At 43.5% G+C, this 16,248-nt stretch overlaps 2 protein-coding genes across 6 annotated transcripts; one reads left to right on the top strand and one right to left on the bottom strand.

Moving 5' to 3' along the window:
* Positions 1-541: 541 nt before the first annotated feature.
* On the top strand, positions 542-15,874 carry rundc3aa (RUN domain containing 3Aa). 4 transcript variants are annotated; one of them, XM_071535112.1, is made up of 12 exons: positions 542-648; positions 9,918-10,045; positions 10,457-10,590; positions 10,695-10,780; positions 11,389-11,478; positions 12,122-12,202; positions 12,293-12,458; positions 12,598-12,755; positions 13,315-13,428; positions 14,051-14,150; positions 14,786-14,943; positions 14,988-15,874. In XM_071535112.1, exons 1-12 carry the CDS (start codon positions 542-544, stop codon positions 15,046-15,048), a joined length of 1,383 nt encoding a protein of 460 aa, XP_071391213.1. In that variant the 3' UTR covers positions 15,049-15,874. The 4 variants fall into 4 exon arrangements, with proteins under 4 accessions (XP_071391213.1, XP_071391214.1, XP_071391215.1 ...); XM_071535113.1 differs by having other exon boundaries at positions 14,051-14,154; positions 14,786-15,874; XM_071535114.1 differs by having other exon boundaries at positions 9,918-10,033; positions 14,051-14,154; positions 14,786-15,874.
* On the bottom strand, positions 2,732-7,393 carry zwi (zwilling). 2 transcript variants are annotated; one of them, XM_071535116.1, is made up of 2 exons: positions 6,891-7,393; positions 2,732-4,677 (listed from the first exon to the last, which is right to left on the bottom strand). In XM_071535116.1, exon 1 carries the CDS (start codon positions 7,349-7,351, stop codon positions 7,100-7,102), a length of 252 nt encoding a protein of 83 aa, XP_071391217.1. In that variant the 5' UTR covers positions 7,352-7,393; the 3' UTR covers positions 2,732-4,677; positions 6,891-7,099. The 2 variants fall into 2 exon arrangements, with proteins under 2 accessions (XP_071391217.1, XP_071391218.1); XM_071535117.1 differs by lacking the exon at positions 2,732-4,677 and adding an exon at positions 5,516-5,691.
* Positions 15,875-16,248: the final 374 nt, after the last annotated feature.

The following is a 16,248-nucleotide window of genomic DNA, read 5'->3' on the forward strand; positions in this document are numbered from 1 at the left end:
AATTTTGGCTGACAAATTAATTGAAAACATCAATTAGCCTACATGCCTGATGCACATATTTTCCCTCTTCATTCTGTCTGCAGCACAAAGTAGCTCTGTGCCACTTGATGTCTAAAACAAAACAACAGCCAACAAGAAAACTACTTTTGTGACATGATCATTTTTGATAGTATTTCCGACTGGTCATATTTAAGACTTCATAGCTAGGAACGTGGAGCACCTGAATGCAGCATTTACCCTCGTTCTCTCAGCTGCGTCAAGCGCACAGACATAACCAGAATAAAACCGGAAATCAAAGGCGAAATAAAAGTATCCCCATTAGTCAACGCATCTTCGTCAATAAGGTGTTTTATTTTGAAAGTCATATCCGGGAAGTTCTTTGTTTCATTGTGTCTAGCTTGACGCGGGTCGCTCCTCTCCTCCAGCAGCAGCATCCCTGGCTCCTCGCAGAGGACAGCGGGTGTTTATAGGACACAGGGGCCGCGGAGGGAGGGGTCCTGGTGCCGGCAGGGATCCCGACAGGCTCCGGGGCCGCCGCTGGATGGAGTCGGGCTGCATGCACACAGCAATGGCTATGGGTCTGACATCGAAAAAGGCGTCTACTCGGAGCGTCGGCGTGGAGCGAAAAAACCTCATCACGGTCTGCAGGTATATCACGACACCGACGACATTCTGGATTATTTTCAAATGCCAATCCCTGCATGCTTCTGCCCCCAGTTTCCACAGACTGGCCATTATGCAAGATGCTCATATCAGCAGTGCATCGCTGCGCAGTATGATTTAGGTGAAATAATGGCAGTGGGGTGGGAAAAAAAAGGATGCAAAAATAATGTTTTTATTTTTCTCAAGGCCAGAGTAATGCTAGGGATGAAGAGGCAGGTGCGTTTTCACCTTCAGGTACCCCGCATCACATCCGCCCGTGCACTCTGAGAAAAATCCCTAAATATTCCTATAATATTCCTATATGGACTTTTAGTGCGTCTGTGATACAAAATAGTGCGTTTATAGTAATCCTATCGTGCTTAATTGTATTTTATATTCTCTCATGCATCATAATATCCATATAATATTCCTCCCAAGGCGTATAGTTTGTGTAGTATCCTTCTGAAATGTATTAGTCGCTCTTTTCTGTAATGGTGACCTTAATGGTCACCCGTTGGCTATATTGGAAAATGTAGCTTCAATGGGGGGAAAAACACGGAGAAGTGGGTTAATACTGATGATCCGAGGACAAGAAAACACAGCAGCAGTAGGGTTTTTCCTCCATCACTAACAAGTGAGGTTCCCATGGCCGGGGCCTTTAGGGGACAAGGGCATCTGAAGCGCTGAACGGATGGATTCCCCCATTAGAGGTGAAAAATAAATTACTATCTGACTCAGTGGCCAGAGAGATTAGGAGTTCCTGAGTATCGGAGACTTCACCATCCAACTCTAAACTGTCTTTATCTGAGATGAAAGCCTTTATCTGCCCGAGCCTTATACTTCACCTGACGAAGAGTCTCCATCTTCATCTTTGCAACGTGTTCAGTCGACCGTGCAGAATGCAGCCATCAGCATCCATATAATTCACATTATATGGATGGATGTTTCTGGTCCCTGTAGGACCCAGTGGTTAAACGTTACTGGGCAAAAGTGCTAGAAGTAGTGACGTCATACTGTCATGCTTATGCAGAATGAAACATGAATATTATAAACATAGTCATGATATTTACATTATCCCCTGTGTATCTCAGTATAAAATTGATCTATCCTATATGAACTGTGTGAAAACAAGTGTTACCCTAAACCTAAAATCTCTATATTATTCCTATAATATTCTTATTGGGAATTATAGAGTATCTCAATAGTTTATAGTGGCCTTATCCCACTTGATGTTTTTGTTTTTTTTAATCTCCTATGTTATCACTATAATATTCCTATAATTTTGCTTTGGGTCTTATAGGAATATTGTTGTTTTGCTGTGATGTTTTTATAGTATCCCTCTGAAATTTATTATAGAATCATTGTAATTATAAATTAGCCAAAGGTAGTCCAGCAAGTAGAGTGACATAATTGTTGATTTAGAGACATGTAGTACCTTCCTATTATATTTAATGATATAGCCCATTTTTTCCCCTCTCCTACAATATCACCATAATATTCCTGTAATATTCCTATAGGGGCTTAAATTAGTGAGTCTGTAGTGACCTTATCCTTGCTATATCCTAGAATTTTCCTGTAGGCGCTCGTAGGAAAATTACAGCTTTGCTTTGATATTTTTTATAGCGTCCTTGTAAAAAAAATTATGATTGCTATGGGTCTTGAATTGCAAATGAGGCGCAGTTATAAATGCTGTTCCAGAAAGTAACTAACAGGGACATAACTGTTGTCTCAGACTCATGTGGGTTCAGCTGTTTGTGGCCCGTGAATGTTTGATGCGTGGCCGGTGCTGGCATGTATCTGTGTCCAGTGTGCCGCCGCTATAGGAGAAGTCAGGCTGTTTATTGTCCATCTGTCACCCGAGGGAGATAATGTCCAACAACTGACAAGCAGCAGTGACGTCATGCCTCCAGATCTCTCTCTCTCTCTCTCTCTCTCTAAATGATTTTACACTTTATTTCCCTCCCACCGCCCTCATTACGGAGCCCAGAAAGCCTACATCTTCGCATCTGTGAATGTATGTGTTGTTGGAGACCGAATAAACACACAAATACAGAAAAACACAATCCGCAGACTCTGTAATAGACACACAATCAAGCACGTTTTTTTTTATTCCAGTACCTTCCTTTGTTTTTGTTTTGTTTTTTTCTACAAGGTTCTGTCTGCCTTTTAGTGACACGTACAGTATAACAAAACACACAACATCACACACAGAGCATGCCTCAAAAGAAAGAAAGTTCTCACAACAGACTTAAGACACCGAGATAAGATTAGCGAGGGCACAAAAAACACAAAAACACTTTCAGTTTTTTGGGGGGCCTTTTTTCCCCCCCTACTGACTCACCGCTGCTGCTAAGACCGTTTTTTAATCCAAACACTCAAAGACGAAACACACACAAGACGAGAGAGAGAGAGAGACCGAAATAAATATCAGTAACGCTTATTACACAGTTTCTTTCCATTTCCTAATGAGTGACATGACGTTGATTAGGTTCAGTTGGAGGGCAACTTCTCCCAGGCTTTTGGATAAACAGAGTGAAAACATCTGTATCGCTGTCAGTTGTTGACCTTTTTCCCCTCTTCTTCTTCTTCTTCTTCTTCTTCTTCTTCTTCTTCTTCTTCTTCTTCTTTATGTCCAACCATATTCCGGTCACAGTGGATTCAAGTAGTTTAAAGGTTGTGTGTGTGTGATCTTACAGTCTTTAATGCAGAGAGAGATCCTGAATCTGACACAGAGACACAGCTATTTCCACATCTTTAACCCACCTGGCTGGCTGAGCCGGGGTTAGTTGCTGGGTTAGTACACCAGCGCAAGCCTCTGTTTTTTTGTTTTTTTTTACCAATACATATGTGTATATATATATATATATATGTATAAAGTCTGACCTCTTTTCCCCTCACTATCACATCGTACACATTTAACATACAATCAACACACACAGAGATTAACATTTGTGAATTCCCGACAGTTTGTTTGATGAAGTTCTGTCATTTTGTGGGACTTCAAAAAAGGGGGGGGGGTTTACTTTGTAGGTTTTTCTATCAGGAGACGCAGTCTATCGTTGGGGTTTCATAACAAAGACAAACTGGCATCACAGTCCCATTAAAAGTTCTGTTTAGTTGGTCTGGCATACCAATAGTTTTACCGGTTTCTCCTGTCAGAGGCGCAGGAGCTTACCGAACTTCCAATGAGTGTTTCAGTGCCTTCTCCACTATGTCATGCTTAACAGAATGAGCCTGTTTTGATGAGACGTACGTGTACAGCAATAGACATTTGTGTATAATAAAGGAAAAACCTGCTCAAACGTTTGCACCACCGCAGGGAACATTTTCTATGCGGCCTGTGTCAAGGGTTTCGACTTTAAAATACGGACAGTTTCATTGTGTTTATGATAGAACAAACTGAAACCAAGACTTCAGAATAGAAAAAGAATAACAGTAAAACATATGGCTGCTGTCGGGTGAAAACCTCGCATCTCCAAAATGTCAACTTTTCAGGGATGAAGAAAAGCAGCCTTGTTTTTAGCTTGACCAGTATTGCATTTTGGAGTTGATCTAACCGATTTTAAAAAGGTTTCATCGGCCCAATGGTGGTGAAACCCATAAAGGAGCGTGTAATCCTGAAAATAAAACACAAAAATCACCAAAAGTGGAGTTGCGAGGTTTTCACCCGACAGCAACAATATCTGTTTTGGCTGAGAAGAGACTTGGTGATATTTATCATGTCCACAGCGATGGCAGTTTCATTATGATCTCCCACCTCTGTGCTGTTGCTGCTTGCAACAGGTTTTATCTTAACATGGCAGGGCCGAGGCATACCGCTGCAATCTGTGGGAATTCACATGCAACTCTCAATTAACTTTCCTCTGCCGTGTGGAACTCGGCTAAACCGGGGAGATCAGCAGTCACAAGGGGATCTGTTTACAGGCCACACGCTGTACTGTAACGTTTACTGTCTTGCTGCATTATTATGACTAACAGCTCTCGTGCCGAGGTCCGTGACTGGATGAACAGTGTTGGTGTCGACACACGGCGAACCTAAGAAAACATAGATAAGATGAGTGAGACTTCACAGGTCTGATAGAAGGTTTTATCCCTTCTGTTGCCTCCTGTGAACAAAAGGGAGAGGATGAGAAAGGAGGGAACGGTTGATGTGTTGCGTCTTACAGCTGAGGTTTCAGGTTTTCCTGGGCGTGGCTCTAGAGTAGAGAATCAGATGTGACAGTAGTAACCACAGCTGCGTATTCACATCGCTTATGTTTTTTTTATTCTGAACAATAGTAAAGGGTGACAGTGGCTTCACTCAGTGCCACTTTCCACCTTTCTCAAGATCCCCCCCCCCCCTTCCCTTCCAGGAGAAGCAAAATAGGAGACATCAAAATTCGAACTGAACTCTTTGAACTTGCATGGAATAACATCGTTTTGCCGATTAAATTTCTGTTTCCCCTCATTTCTGACGCCACTCTTGAACTTTAACCAACTAAGATCAAGTACGTGAAATTACAGCATAGTGTGGTGTACGTTTGGATACAAATTTTGGCGTCTCTCGTTGGCCCGGGCATCGCCTATTCTCCCACCATATCTCAATATTTCACTGTGGCACGCTGCTGTTCTCCATATCAACCCCCTGTCAGGTTCACACTTCTGATTTACACTCTCAGTTCTTCCCAGCCCGTCGCCCTTTTTGTCCTTCTTGCACGCTGATGCCTTTACACCTCCGCTGACCATGAAACACTTTGCCCGGACGCTCGCTCACAGGGGGTGGAGAGGGGTGGGGGTGGGGGTGGGGGGGGACACACCCTACAGTACTTATATCGTCTTTCAGTCTATTTGGATAAAGCCCAGAAATCATCACTATTGCTTGCAAGATCAAGTTTTCATCAGAGCACAAGGCATGCATTTTCCCTGGCTGCTTGTGCTGATCCAGTACAGGACGGGACCTCTCCTCCCCCACAGTCCGGGATGTTAAACACACCGTCGGCCGGTGTTTCACAATGCTGTGGCCAGTGAGGAGTCCGCCTGTGTCAGCTGATCCTGCTGGTTATGCCAAGACTAGGGAAAGAGAAAGATGAAGAAAGAGAAAGAGAAAGAGAAAGAGAGAAAGGAGTCAGGGAAAGGTTTATGGGGGAATGAGGGGGGAAAAAAAGTCACAAAAGTGAGAGGGAGTTAGTCTGAAGCTTTGTGTATTTGGGTTAATGGCGTCATTGCTGACAAATGGAGTATTGGTTATCCTAGGTGGCGTTGCAGATCAAACACAGTTGTGTAAGTACAGTAGAGGAGTGAGAGAGGAGAACAAGGGGGCATTTGAAGAGAGCTGAGAGTGGGCCTGGCGGGGATCCAGGCCAAGTGAGAGGGGGCAACAAAAGAAGCTTGTCAGAAGGGCCTGCAGTTGTTTTTCAGTGTCAAATCGTACCAAGAGCATGTTGCTATTCCACTCCATCCATTTGCATTTGAGGCATGCCAGCGATTCCCGCACTTTCACTCCCCTTCAGATCAGAGGACCTCAGTTCATTTCTAATCGTCCCGCCATGACATTCCATTTGAGATAACATTGCCTTTATACCGGGTCAGAAATGCTTCTTACCACATTAGACTTTCCTCTGTTATGATCTGAAAGGCTTTCTGAAACTCAACCCCAATACGCATTAACAAACTGGTAGCTTAGCCACAAATGAGTGGTTCCCAAACTGGAGCCTGGGGATCACCAGGGGCCCTTGAGGGGTTTCCAGAGGGTCGGCCCCATGCATAGTGAGGAATTGTTTGATTTCATTATTATTTCACTAGCTAGAAGTCAACAAGACAATGCATAAGGATGACTACTTGTCCAGAGGTTTCACTCTGCCCACTGTTACCTCCCCACCTACACTGTAGACAGTTTGGTAATCCTGTATAAAGTCATGTCTAACAAAACATCTTCTCAGATGGGGTTCCATAGGGCAAAATCATATCAAATGGGAGTCTATGATCTAAAGCAAATCTATTTTGGGGGTCCTTGGTGTGGAAAATATTGGGAACCCCCTGCCCTAGAATATTTGTGCTTACTAGCAAACTGACATTGACTGCCAAGTGGATGTATGGCAACACAGAGTTTGTGGGTCACAGTGGAGCGCAGCACATATTGGCAGGCTCCCTAGTTAACACACTGGAAGTGTATTATACATATGTATGACTGCTGAAACCTCAACCCAACAGGACTGACCTACTTGGTCTTCACAGAATACATTATTGGAGAGAATTCAGATGCCACTGACCTGTTTCCTTGATAAATCCTGCATGATCAAAAAAAATCAAAGTTCCAAAAGAAAATTTAATCCAGTTTCCGCTGTCAATTTGGATAGACCCTCTGCAGGTGCTGTAGTGGCGTCTGTATGTTTCCTGTGATGGTGCTGCTCTGTTTTGTCTTTTTGTGTTGTGGAGATAAGCGCCGGTCCCCCCACCCGGCGACCACGTCCCCTCTCATCTAGAGGGTCTTGCGTTTGGGGAAGAAGGCCTTCCGAAACGAGGTGGTGGTGGTGCCTCTGCTGAAGGAGGCGGCGCTGCCCAGGGAGATCTTGGTCTTCCCGCTGGTGATGGTGGAAGAGCCCAGAGATGTGGTGCTCTTGCCCCTGGTGATGGAGGAGCTGCCCATGGCGATCTTGGTCTTCCCCCTCTTGATGCTGGTGGTGCCCAGGGAGAGGGCCGTCTTCCCCTCTGTGATGCTGGTGTTGCCCATTGAGGAGAAGGTCGTCTTCCTGGCCCAGATGCGACGGCGGATTTCGGGGCTCACTCGACACAAAGCATCGCACACTCATGCAGCACACCCTGCTCTGCAAGCCCTTGGGGGGTGATAGTAACTGTAAGCTACAATCCAGAGCAGACCAGAATGCTAAGCGTGGATAACGCTACCCCCGTGTCGCATAATGCCTTCGTTGAGCTGGTAGACGTGGGCTCTGGAAGGCCACATACCACCCATGTGTCCCTGTGAATGGACAGAGGCAGCCGTAGGTGGCCACAGCCTATCTGGGGGGACTGGGACAGTGGAACGATTGTCCCATCGCCACGACGACACCGGGCGGCTGAAGGAGACATTGTTGCAAAAGGGAACAATCTGTGGTGACATCACTTTCTTCTGAGCCATTGTTCCCTATAGCCTCTGATTGTAAGACATTGCCTCTGTGTAAAGTTGTATATACCATATGTGACATGAGATGCAGAGTGTCAGACTTGACAAATGAAAGCTTCATATTTTCCACAGTTGAAGCTTTATTCTCACCCCTCCTATCTTTGCGTGTTTTGCCTTCCATTTGAAATATGGGTGTGGCTCCTTGAGTTGCAGTGTATTATCCATTTGTGTCCTTGTGGAAATGTGTGCACCGTGCCAAAGTCATTACAGCATTTGAGTCTTTACTTTCTTCCACCTTATGTCATTTGGGTTTTATGGGATTATATTAAAAAAGTCAGATTTATACAAAACAAAAACAATCAAGCCAAGCAGTGTTTAAGCACGGTTACTTTTATGAGCACTGTTACATCAATCAACCTTTACAGTTGTCTAGTTCAAAGCTAAAGCTGCAGAGTTCAAAATATAGACCAATATTATCAGCATGCACAATAGAACATGCTTTTATACCAACGATGTAGACATTTCGATTTCTGTACATGCACAATATACAGGACGAGGTTCTGAGGAGAACAGTGCTGACGACACACACACTCTTGTGTCTCCACATACATCACACACAGCTGTTTCACACTTCCCCTCCCTGCCAACACACCACAAACCATCATCTCATCACTGTCACATGTGAATAATGTGATCAGCGTGGCTCCGGAAAATCTCTCTCTTTTGATTGCAAACCCATTAGACTTGCAACTCACTTAGCACTTTTCCATTTGGGAATCCGCTCTCAGAGTCGGATATACCTTGTACAAAATAGGTGATAAATGAAAAATGTCATGCCTCATTGACATAGAACTCCTGATACACATGGATCACAAACGTAGCGATTGGTTTTATATTGACTTATATTGCTACTGACCTGCTACAACTGACCAGATAGAGATATCCCCGGGTTTTGAGTGTGTGTACAGTATTCACATGTGAAAATCCCAGTAGATGTTGCTGTGAGTTTTTTTGCCCCTAGTGAGGGTGGTTTTGACCACGGACACAGACTTGGTCCCATGGGTGCAGGTCAGAGTTGCGAGAGAGCTGGTGGTCTCGCCTCGTGTGACAGAGGTTTTGCCCACCGCTACGGTGGTGTTGCCCAGGGTTACGGTGGTTCTGCTCCAGGAGATGGAGGATTTTCCCCAGGAGATAGCGTACTTAGTCTTCAGGATTGAAACGCTGCCTTTAGTGAAGGAGGTCTTGCTCGACAAGAATGCGGTTTTCCACTCATCGTTAGAGTCTCTTTTTGACTGCTTGGCTGCTTTGGGAGTCTTTGCCCTGGCTTCTGGAGTCCTGTCCATCTAGGTGGTCCTGCGCTTGGGCATCAACGCTTTGCGGAAGGAGGTGGTGGTGGTTCCTCGGGTGAAGCTGGCTCGTCCCAGAGCTACAGTCGTCTTTTCCCTCTGGATGGTGGAGTCTCCCATGGAGGTGGTGGTCACTCCCCTGAAGATGGAGGAGTTGCCCAAGGAGACGGTAGTCTTTCCCCTGGCTATAGAGGTCTTGCCCACTGCCAGGGCAGTCTTGCCCTCGGTGATGCTAGTGTTGCCCATGGAAGCGGAGGCAGTCAGCCCTAGATGCACACCGCATAGCCGCCTGCCCGTAGTGCAGCAGGGTGAGCGTGCGAGGTCAAAAGCCAAACTAAAGCTGTGGCAGCGGCTGCCCTAAATAGATCAGACCACAGTGTATGGAGGAGGGGGAGCGAGTGATTTGATCATTCTTTGATGCTGGCCGGTCCTTTAGAGAGACGAGACCCAAAGGGACCTGGAAGCCCAATGTGGACAAAGGCTGCAAAGACAGGGGGTTAATTGTATTGTTGTCATGACAACGCGGCCAGAGGACTGAAGGGGTACATTGTGTAATACACAAGACAATTGGGGTGACCTCAGTGTGATAAGATGGCGTGGTTCCCAAAAAAAAAAAACCCTCCTTCCTGCTATTGTTGCTAGGTTCAAATACAGTAGTACATTTGTCTGCGTTGTTACAGTACACGTTCACATTTCATCGGCTTGCAACCGACCAACCGAAAGTTCACATTCTTCACATTCATGCCTTACAAATACTACAAAATTTTTGCAAACCTTGTGTACCTTTTGTACCTCATTTCTCCGTCTGTGTCTCTGCGTTTCTCTTCCAGATTCTCTGTAAAGACTCTCCTAGAAAAGTACACAGCAGAGCCAATAGATGACTCATCCGAGGAGTTTGTTAACTTCGCTGCCATTTTAGAACACATCCTCAGCCACCGCTTCAAAGGTAACACAGCAGGTAACATATATCACAGGAATAGATGGACAAGTACAGTGATTGATTGACTGGATTTATTCGATAATCTTAAAAACAAGTACATGAATAGGATACAGCCAGAAAAATATCTTCACAATTGGTTTAAACAATCCTCAAGGATAACACAATAAAGGGCAAGGGCTTATTTCCATTGTGGTCCTCGAATACACATGTCTTTGAACACATATGTCACAAATACAGCACATATGTCTTTGAGCATGTAAAATATAAAATAGAAGATTTAATGTACCACTTAATGTAATGGTACTGTACAGAATACATTATAGACCTTAACCTAGGAAATGGAATGATTTTATTAACAAGAAACGAAGTGCATGTTAACTGCGTGGGATTCTGATATGAGTCATTCATTGTGTTTTAACATTGGCCCAGGTTCAGGAAGCTGGTTCAGCTCAGATGGACAGCGCAGTTTCTGGGAGTATATCCGGCTGGCGTGCAGCAAGGTGCAGAACAACTGCATCGCCAGCATAGAGAACATCGAAAACATCAGCACATCACGAGCCAAGGCAAGGATATTTGTGTGTGTGCGAGTGTGTGTGTGAGACCGAGAGAGAGAGAGAGAGAGTGCCAAAGAAATCCCTCATTGCTCACTGACCTCTCATGTCTGCAGGGCCGGGCCTGGATTCGAGTGGCTCTGATGGAGAAGCGTCTGTCTGAGTATGTGGCCACCGCCCTGAGGGACACCAGAACAACCAGGTCAGACTGACCAGTTCAATGAGTGGTGGTGAATTCCTTGTTTGTTGTTTATTTTGTATCTTTGTCATTAAGCGCTCATTGCTGTGGTGTTTCTGCACTGCACTTCCCAGAAATCACCTGTCAATCAAACAGTGTGTCCAGTACCTTGACTTCCCTCGATTTTCTGTTGATGAAGTCTGAGTTTCTCTTTTCTTTGTCGGTTCAGCCATGGTGGCTATCGCTGCTCATGCTAACTACCCAGTTCTTCCTCTAATTATGCCAAACAAACTGGAAACGTAAAACGCATCACTTCCTGTGCACCAGAGGATTTTTCCCACTAAAAGACCTAACAGACACCGGGTGTTTAGAACAGCAAATGTAGAACCTTTCATGAACTGGCTATCGGTTGGATCACTATATCAGTCAGTGATAAAGAGTATCAAAATGTTTATTTATATGAAAGTGCTGCAGATTATTACTTGTATGTATTCATCTGATCATGACACACTCATAAATATATGTTTTACTTCCCAGTGACAATGTATCTAATAGTTTCTGATTTATGATGTTAGTAAATCTGAAAGTTCACACTGAGTGCTCAGAGGTAATCACACCTCTTCACATGGCAGGAGGTTTTACGATGATGGAGCCATTATGCTGAGAGAGGAGGCCACAGTCCTGACCGGTATGCTGATCGGACTCAGTGCCATTGACTTCAGGTGAAGACCGGTTTTGTACTTGAGAGCATCAGACCCAAATTTTGCCTGACTGTTGCTACCAAAGTTCAATAAAATATAATAGTGCTGTTTTTACCCATATGCCAAAATAGACCATATACAAGGTCATATACACCACAGAGTCTGATATATTTCAAAATACAAGTAGATATATTTAGGATATCCATATTTAGGATATCCAGGCAAGCTATTTCTAAATGAATATATGTATGTATAATGTATTCTTGGATGAGCACATATATTTTAGAATAACAGTGAATATACTCATGAATAATATATCCTGGGATAAAAAATACTTAAATATATCCTATGTTAAATGTATTTCTGTACCAAGTATGTAAATGCATGTAAAAGCATGCTGAACACACATATGAAGGTGGACATTTTTGCAATTTTGACATATACAGTATTTCCTACTTACGTATGTTATATTGTACATGTACAATATAAGGAGGATGTACAAATGTACAGTATATACATCATAATAAGATTTGTCACACATTTTGGGTCCTGTCCCATATTTTAAGAAACTCTATTCTAAAGTTAAATCATTAGCTCTATCCTAAACAAGGATTTTCCTAAACAGCAGTCTAAAGAGGTTTTTTCTCTCTCTCTCTCTCTGCAGTTTTTGCTTGAAGGGGGAAGTTCTGGATGGAAAATCCCCAGCTGTGATTGACTACACCCCGTACCTGAAGTTCACTCAGAGGTGAGACCCACTGAGGACCCCCTGAACCATTAGCATTGTATGTGTGTGTGTGTGTTGTTGTGACACACTCTTGCGTCTTCTGGTGCGTAGCTACGACTACCTGAGTGATGAGGAGGACCGCCGCAGCGTGGACAGCAGTAACAGTGAAGAGAGCGTCCCGGAGCATCCCTACATCCCCCTGGTCACCGACGAGGAAAGCTGGAGCAACAAGTGTCGCAAGATGGAGCAGAGGTTTAAGATCGTCTATGCCCAAAAGGTGATTTCACAGCCTCTAAAACCTTTTTAGCTAAGATCCGTCGGAGAGTGTAGTTGTTGCTGTTTTAAATGATTGTTCCTCACTCTGTGCTACTTACAAACGTACAAACGTCCCAACTCCATGTGTGCGCGCTGTGCAGGGTTACCTGGAGGAGCTGGTGCGCCTGCGAGAGTCCCAGCTGAAGAACGTGGAGACGGAGAACAAGCGTCTGAGATCCAGGGTGGAGGAGCTGACGGTCCAGAGCCAGCAGGAGAAGAAGGAGCTGGAGGCCGTCGTGCTGGAGCTGCAGGCACAACTGTGAGAGTGCACACACACACACACACACACACACACACACACACACACACACACACACACTGTTAATTACATCTGTTCATTCGTTCTTCCTCTCACAAGCACACATCAGCACTCCCAACAATATACAGGCATATTCAACAGAGGTGGAAAGAGTACCAAAATGAATGAATTTTAAGTAACATTACTGGTCTAAAAATCTACTATGTAATAGTTTAACTTCCTTTGCTCCATATACGTGTGCAGGTTTGGTGTGGATGTAATTTATGATTATGCCAGTTTTTAATGCAGTGCTAATGCATTAGCTAATGCATAATGTAGAGAGACTACAGGATCTGTACTCTATAAGATGTGATTTTAAATGTAGTGAAGTACAATACTTCAGTCCAAACTACGTAGGTAAGACTAAAAAAAAGGAAAAAAAAGCTACTCAGTGGCAGTAACAATTGTAATTTGTTACTTCCACCCTTGATGTTCAGGTATATATTCGCACACCTAAATGAAGAGTTATCACTTCTGAATTGATGTTTGGAATGAATCATTTCTACTGTGCTTCCTCTAGCTCCGCCCTCATCCCCTGTGACTCCTCCCACCTGGTGAAAGACCTCTCCATCCCCCTGGTCAACCAGTGGTCCACCATTAAAGACAGCCAGGGCGATGTCAAGCTGTTCCGCAGGTAAACCTACATGTGCATGTTAATGTTTTATTTTTATTTGTTTGTATTCATTGTTTTTGTGTGATGCATGAAAATAATGCATGTAAGATAAGATGGAACTTTATCTGACTTTGTTCATGATCCCTATTGGGAAACTGAGCCGTTGCAGCAGCAAATTGTAAATGGATATAACAAAGAAAATAGAACATAAATAAGAATAGAGCAAATGGGGTGTATTTACATCACCCAACTGAAACTTACAACACTAGAATGTGTTAAATAGAAATATATGAATGAAAAGTATGAAAATGTATGAATGTGTGCAAAATAACAGCAGCGAAACATACGAGGCAAAGAAAAAAATAATGAAAAACTTGAATGAAATGAAATGAAAATATACCAAAAATATGAGACATTTACACTGAAATTAGAAAAATATGAGAATATGAAGAAAACAAATATGTGAATTTACAGTTTATATACAGGATGTGCAAAATGTGCATCATATTCACATGAACATGTCTACAGAGGCTATACATATGTACAGAAAGAGATGCGTCTTGCAAAAAACTATTCACCATATCAATATAGTCAAATTACAAGGATTTTTATGCATGTGTCATGATGTTATTGATCCACTCAGGAGGAGTTTCCACAGTTTGGAGCTTTCTGCTGAAGTCAGCCTGAACTCCGAGTCCCAGAAGACTGACGGGAGACAGAACGGAGACGCTGCCTGGTCCTCAGCAGGTAGAGAGACTTATACAGCGCTGCTACATGCAACATGATATATTCACTGCAGCATGCAAAATATGCAGGGATCCATACTGCTGACAGTGAGCACACAGTCCCTCCGTATTTCACAGGCAGACTCACCACCATAAAATCGAGGGTGGAACTACAAATCCGAATTACATTTACTCTTGTTACTGTGATTAAGTAGCTTTTTTTTATGTACTTTCACTTCTTTTAAGTATTTTTTTTAAATCAATAATTTCATGTAATAATATACCGTTTTTTAAGCAATGAACTTTCACTATGAGTACATTTTAAATGAGCTATATTTAGCTTTTTTTTAATATATATTTTGATTTGTTCTTACATCAGTAGTTTTACTTCTGCATAAGTAAAATGTCATCATAGTAACATTACTTGTACTTGAGTAGAATATATCAATACTCTTTCCACTATTGCATAAAAGCCTTTCAGAGGCATCCAGGCATGCACATGTACACTCTCATACAAAGCCACGCTTCATGCCTGCTGGTGGTGTGTTTTTGTGTGTGGGCGGCTGAAGCTATGCAGGATCAGAAGCTTGCTTTAGGGGACAGAGCTTTATTGTGGGTTTTTTTTTTTGGCTCTGTTTTATTCCTCCCTCCAGGAAAAGACTGCACCCCCTCCATGCTGGGTCTGTGCGGCTCGCTGGCCTCTTTACCGAGCTCCAAGTCGCTGGCCAGCCTCAAGTCCAGCGAGTGTCTGGTCAACATCAGCACTGAGCCAAGTCCTGCGCTCTCTCCCAGCTAGGAGCTACAGAACCACAACAACAACAACAACAACAACAACGACAACAACAGCGCCGTGAGCAGTGCCGAGCCCACAGCCAACCCGACCCCCCAGCCTGTCTGCCTGGTGATGCTGCGTTGACCATGACCAACCACCCAGCCGCAACCCCCCCGCTACCATCAACAGCTCCATGAGAATTCAACGGGAAAGCCTCGTCGCCCATTTCTGGATTTTTGTACGGACGGATGGATGGACGTGAAGTTATGATGAAGCTGAGCCCGCTCTACTCTTCGCTCGCACTCTCCTCCCACCGCCAGTTCGTAGTATCTGTGAATCCCTTCGTTCAACATCATGCAATGCCTATGGAACCTTTGATTTTCAGACCTTTCTAAAGCATCCGTCATTTATCTCTTTAAACTGTTCTCCTGTCCTGCTCCTCCTCTGAATGTTATTATTCTGTCCATTGCATTGTCCGTGTGTTAGTGTGCCCTCGCTGTTGGCCTGTTTTACTCTATTTCCCGTCAAAATGTAACCAAAACAGCAGCTACAGCTCTTCGGATGCAGTCAGAGCATTTGCAAAGAGAGATATGATGATCATATTCAGAGGTACACATTATCCATATAGAGGATGGGATTCTACAGACTGTCCTGACAGTGACTGGATGCTGATGGAGAGTGTTTCTAGAGTAGCATTAAGAGGTGTGTGTGATGAGTGTGACTGAATCATATCAGCATCAAAGTCTGGGGTCCCCTGACCCTGAAATGCCATATCATCACCTTGCTTGAGTAATCAAACATTACTGTTACAGTATGTGTAAATCTGTGCAGCAATTTATTGATTCTATCAAATCTTATGCTCCCACCTCTGTTAATTTATCTTATTTTTATCCAATCTAGCTATATGTTCTTTTTACATGTATACATTTGGTTATTTTTCTTCGATGCCGTCTGTTTTGTGTTGCAATAAACTGCCTTTTTTCCGTTATGTCTGTCTCTGACTGTCTGTGTTGGCTGCTCCCTGCTGTGGAGATTGATTACTGGGTTTCTAGTTACAAGGAAAGACATCAAAATGGTTAAAAGAAAACAAAAACAGGATGTTTATGGAGTGAACAACCTGTTGCATGGGATAAACATGCTAGTGTACAATGTTATGGTTAACTCATACAATGTGCCTACCATAAATATACTGAATTGTCACTATTTCCTAAAAACAACCACGATAAACATATATGTATTCTTGACAGGAATGTAGATAATTTATAACAATCACATTACTTATTTTACAAGGAAGTCCACATGTGTGTGGACAGAGTCCTAATTCAAGCGATGCCTGTAGATGGA

Source organism: Centroberyx affinis, unplaced genomic scaffold (genome assembly GCF_046629955.1).
Source record: "Centroberyx affinis isolate AG114_WGS23_722 - 3 ecotype Tasmania unplaced genomic scaffold, CSIRO-AGI_Caff_v1 ptg002667l_1, whole genome shotgun sequence".
NCBI lineage: Eukaryota > Metazoa > Chordata > Actinopteri > Beryciformes > Berycidae > Centroberyx > Centroberyx affinis.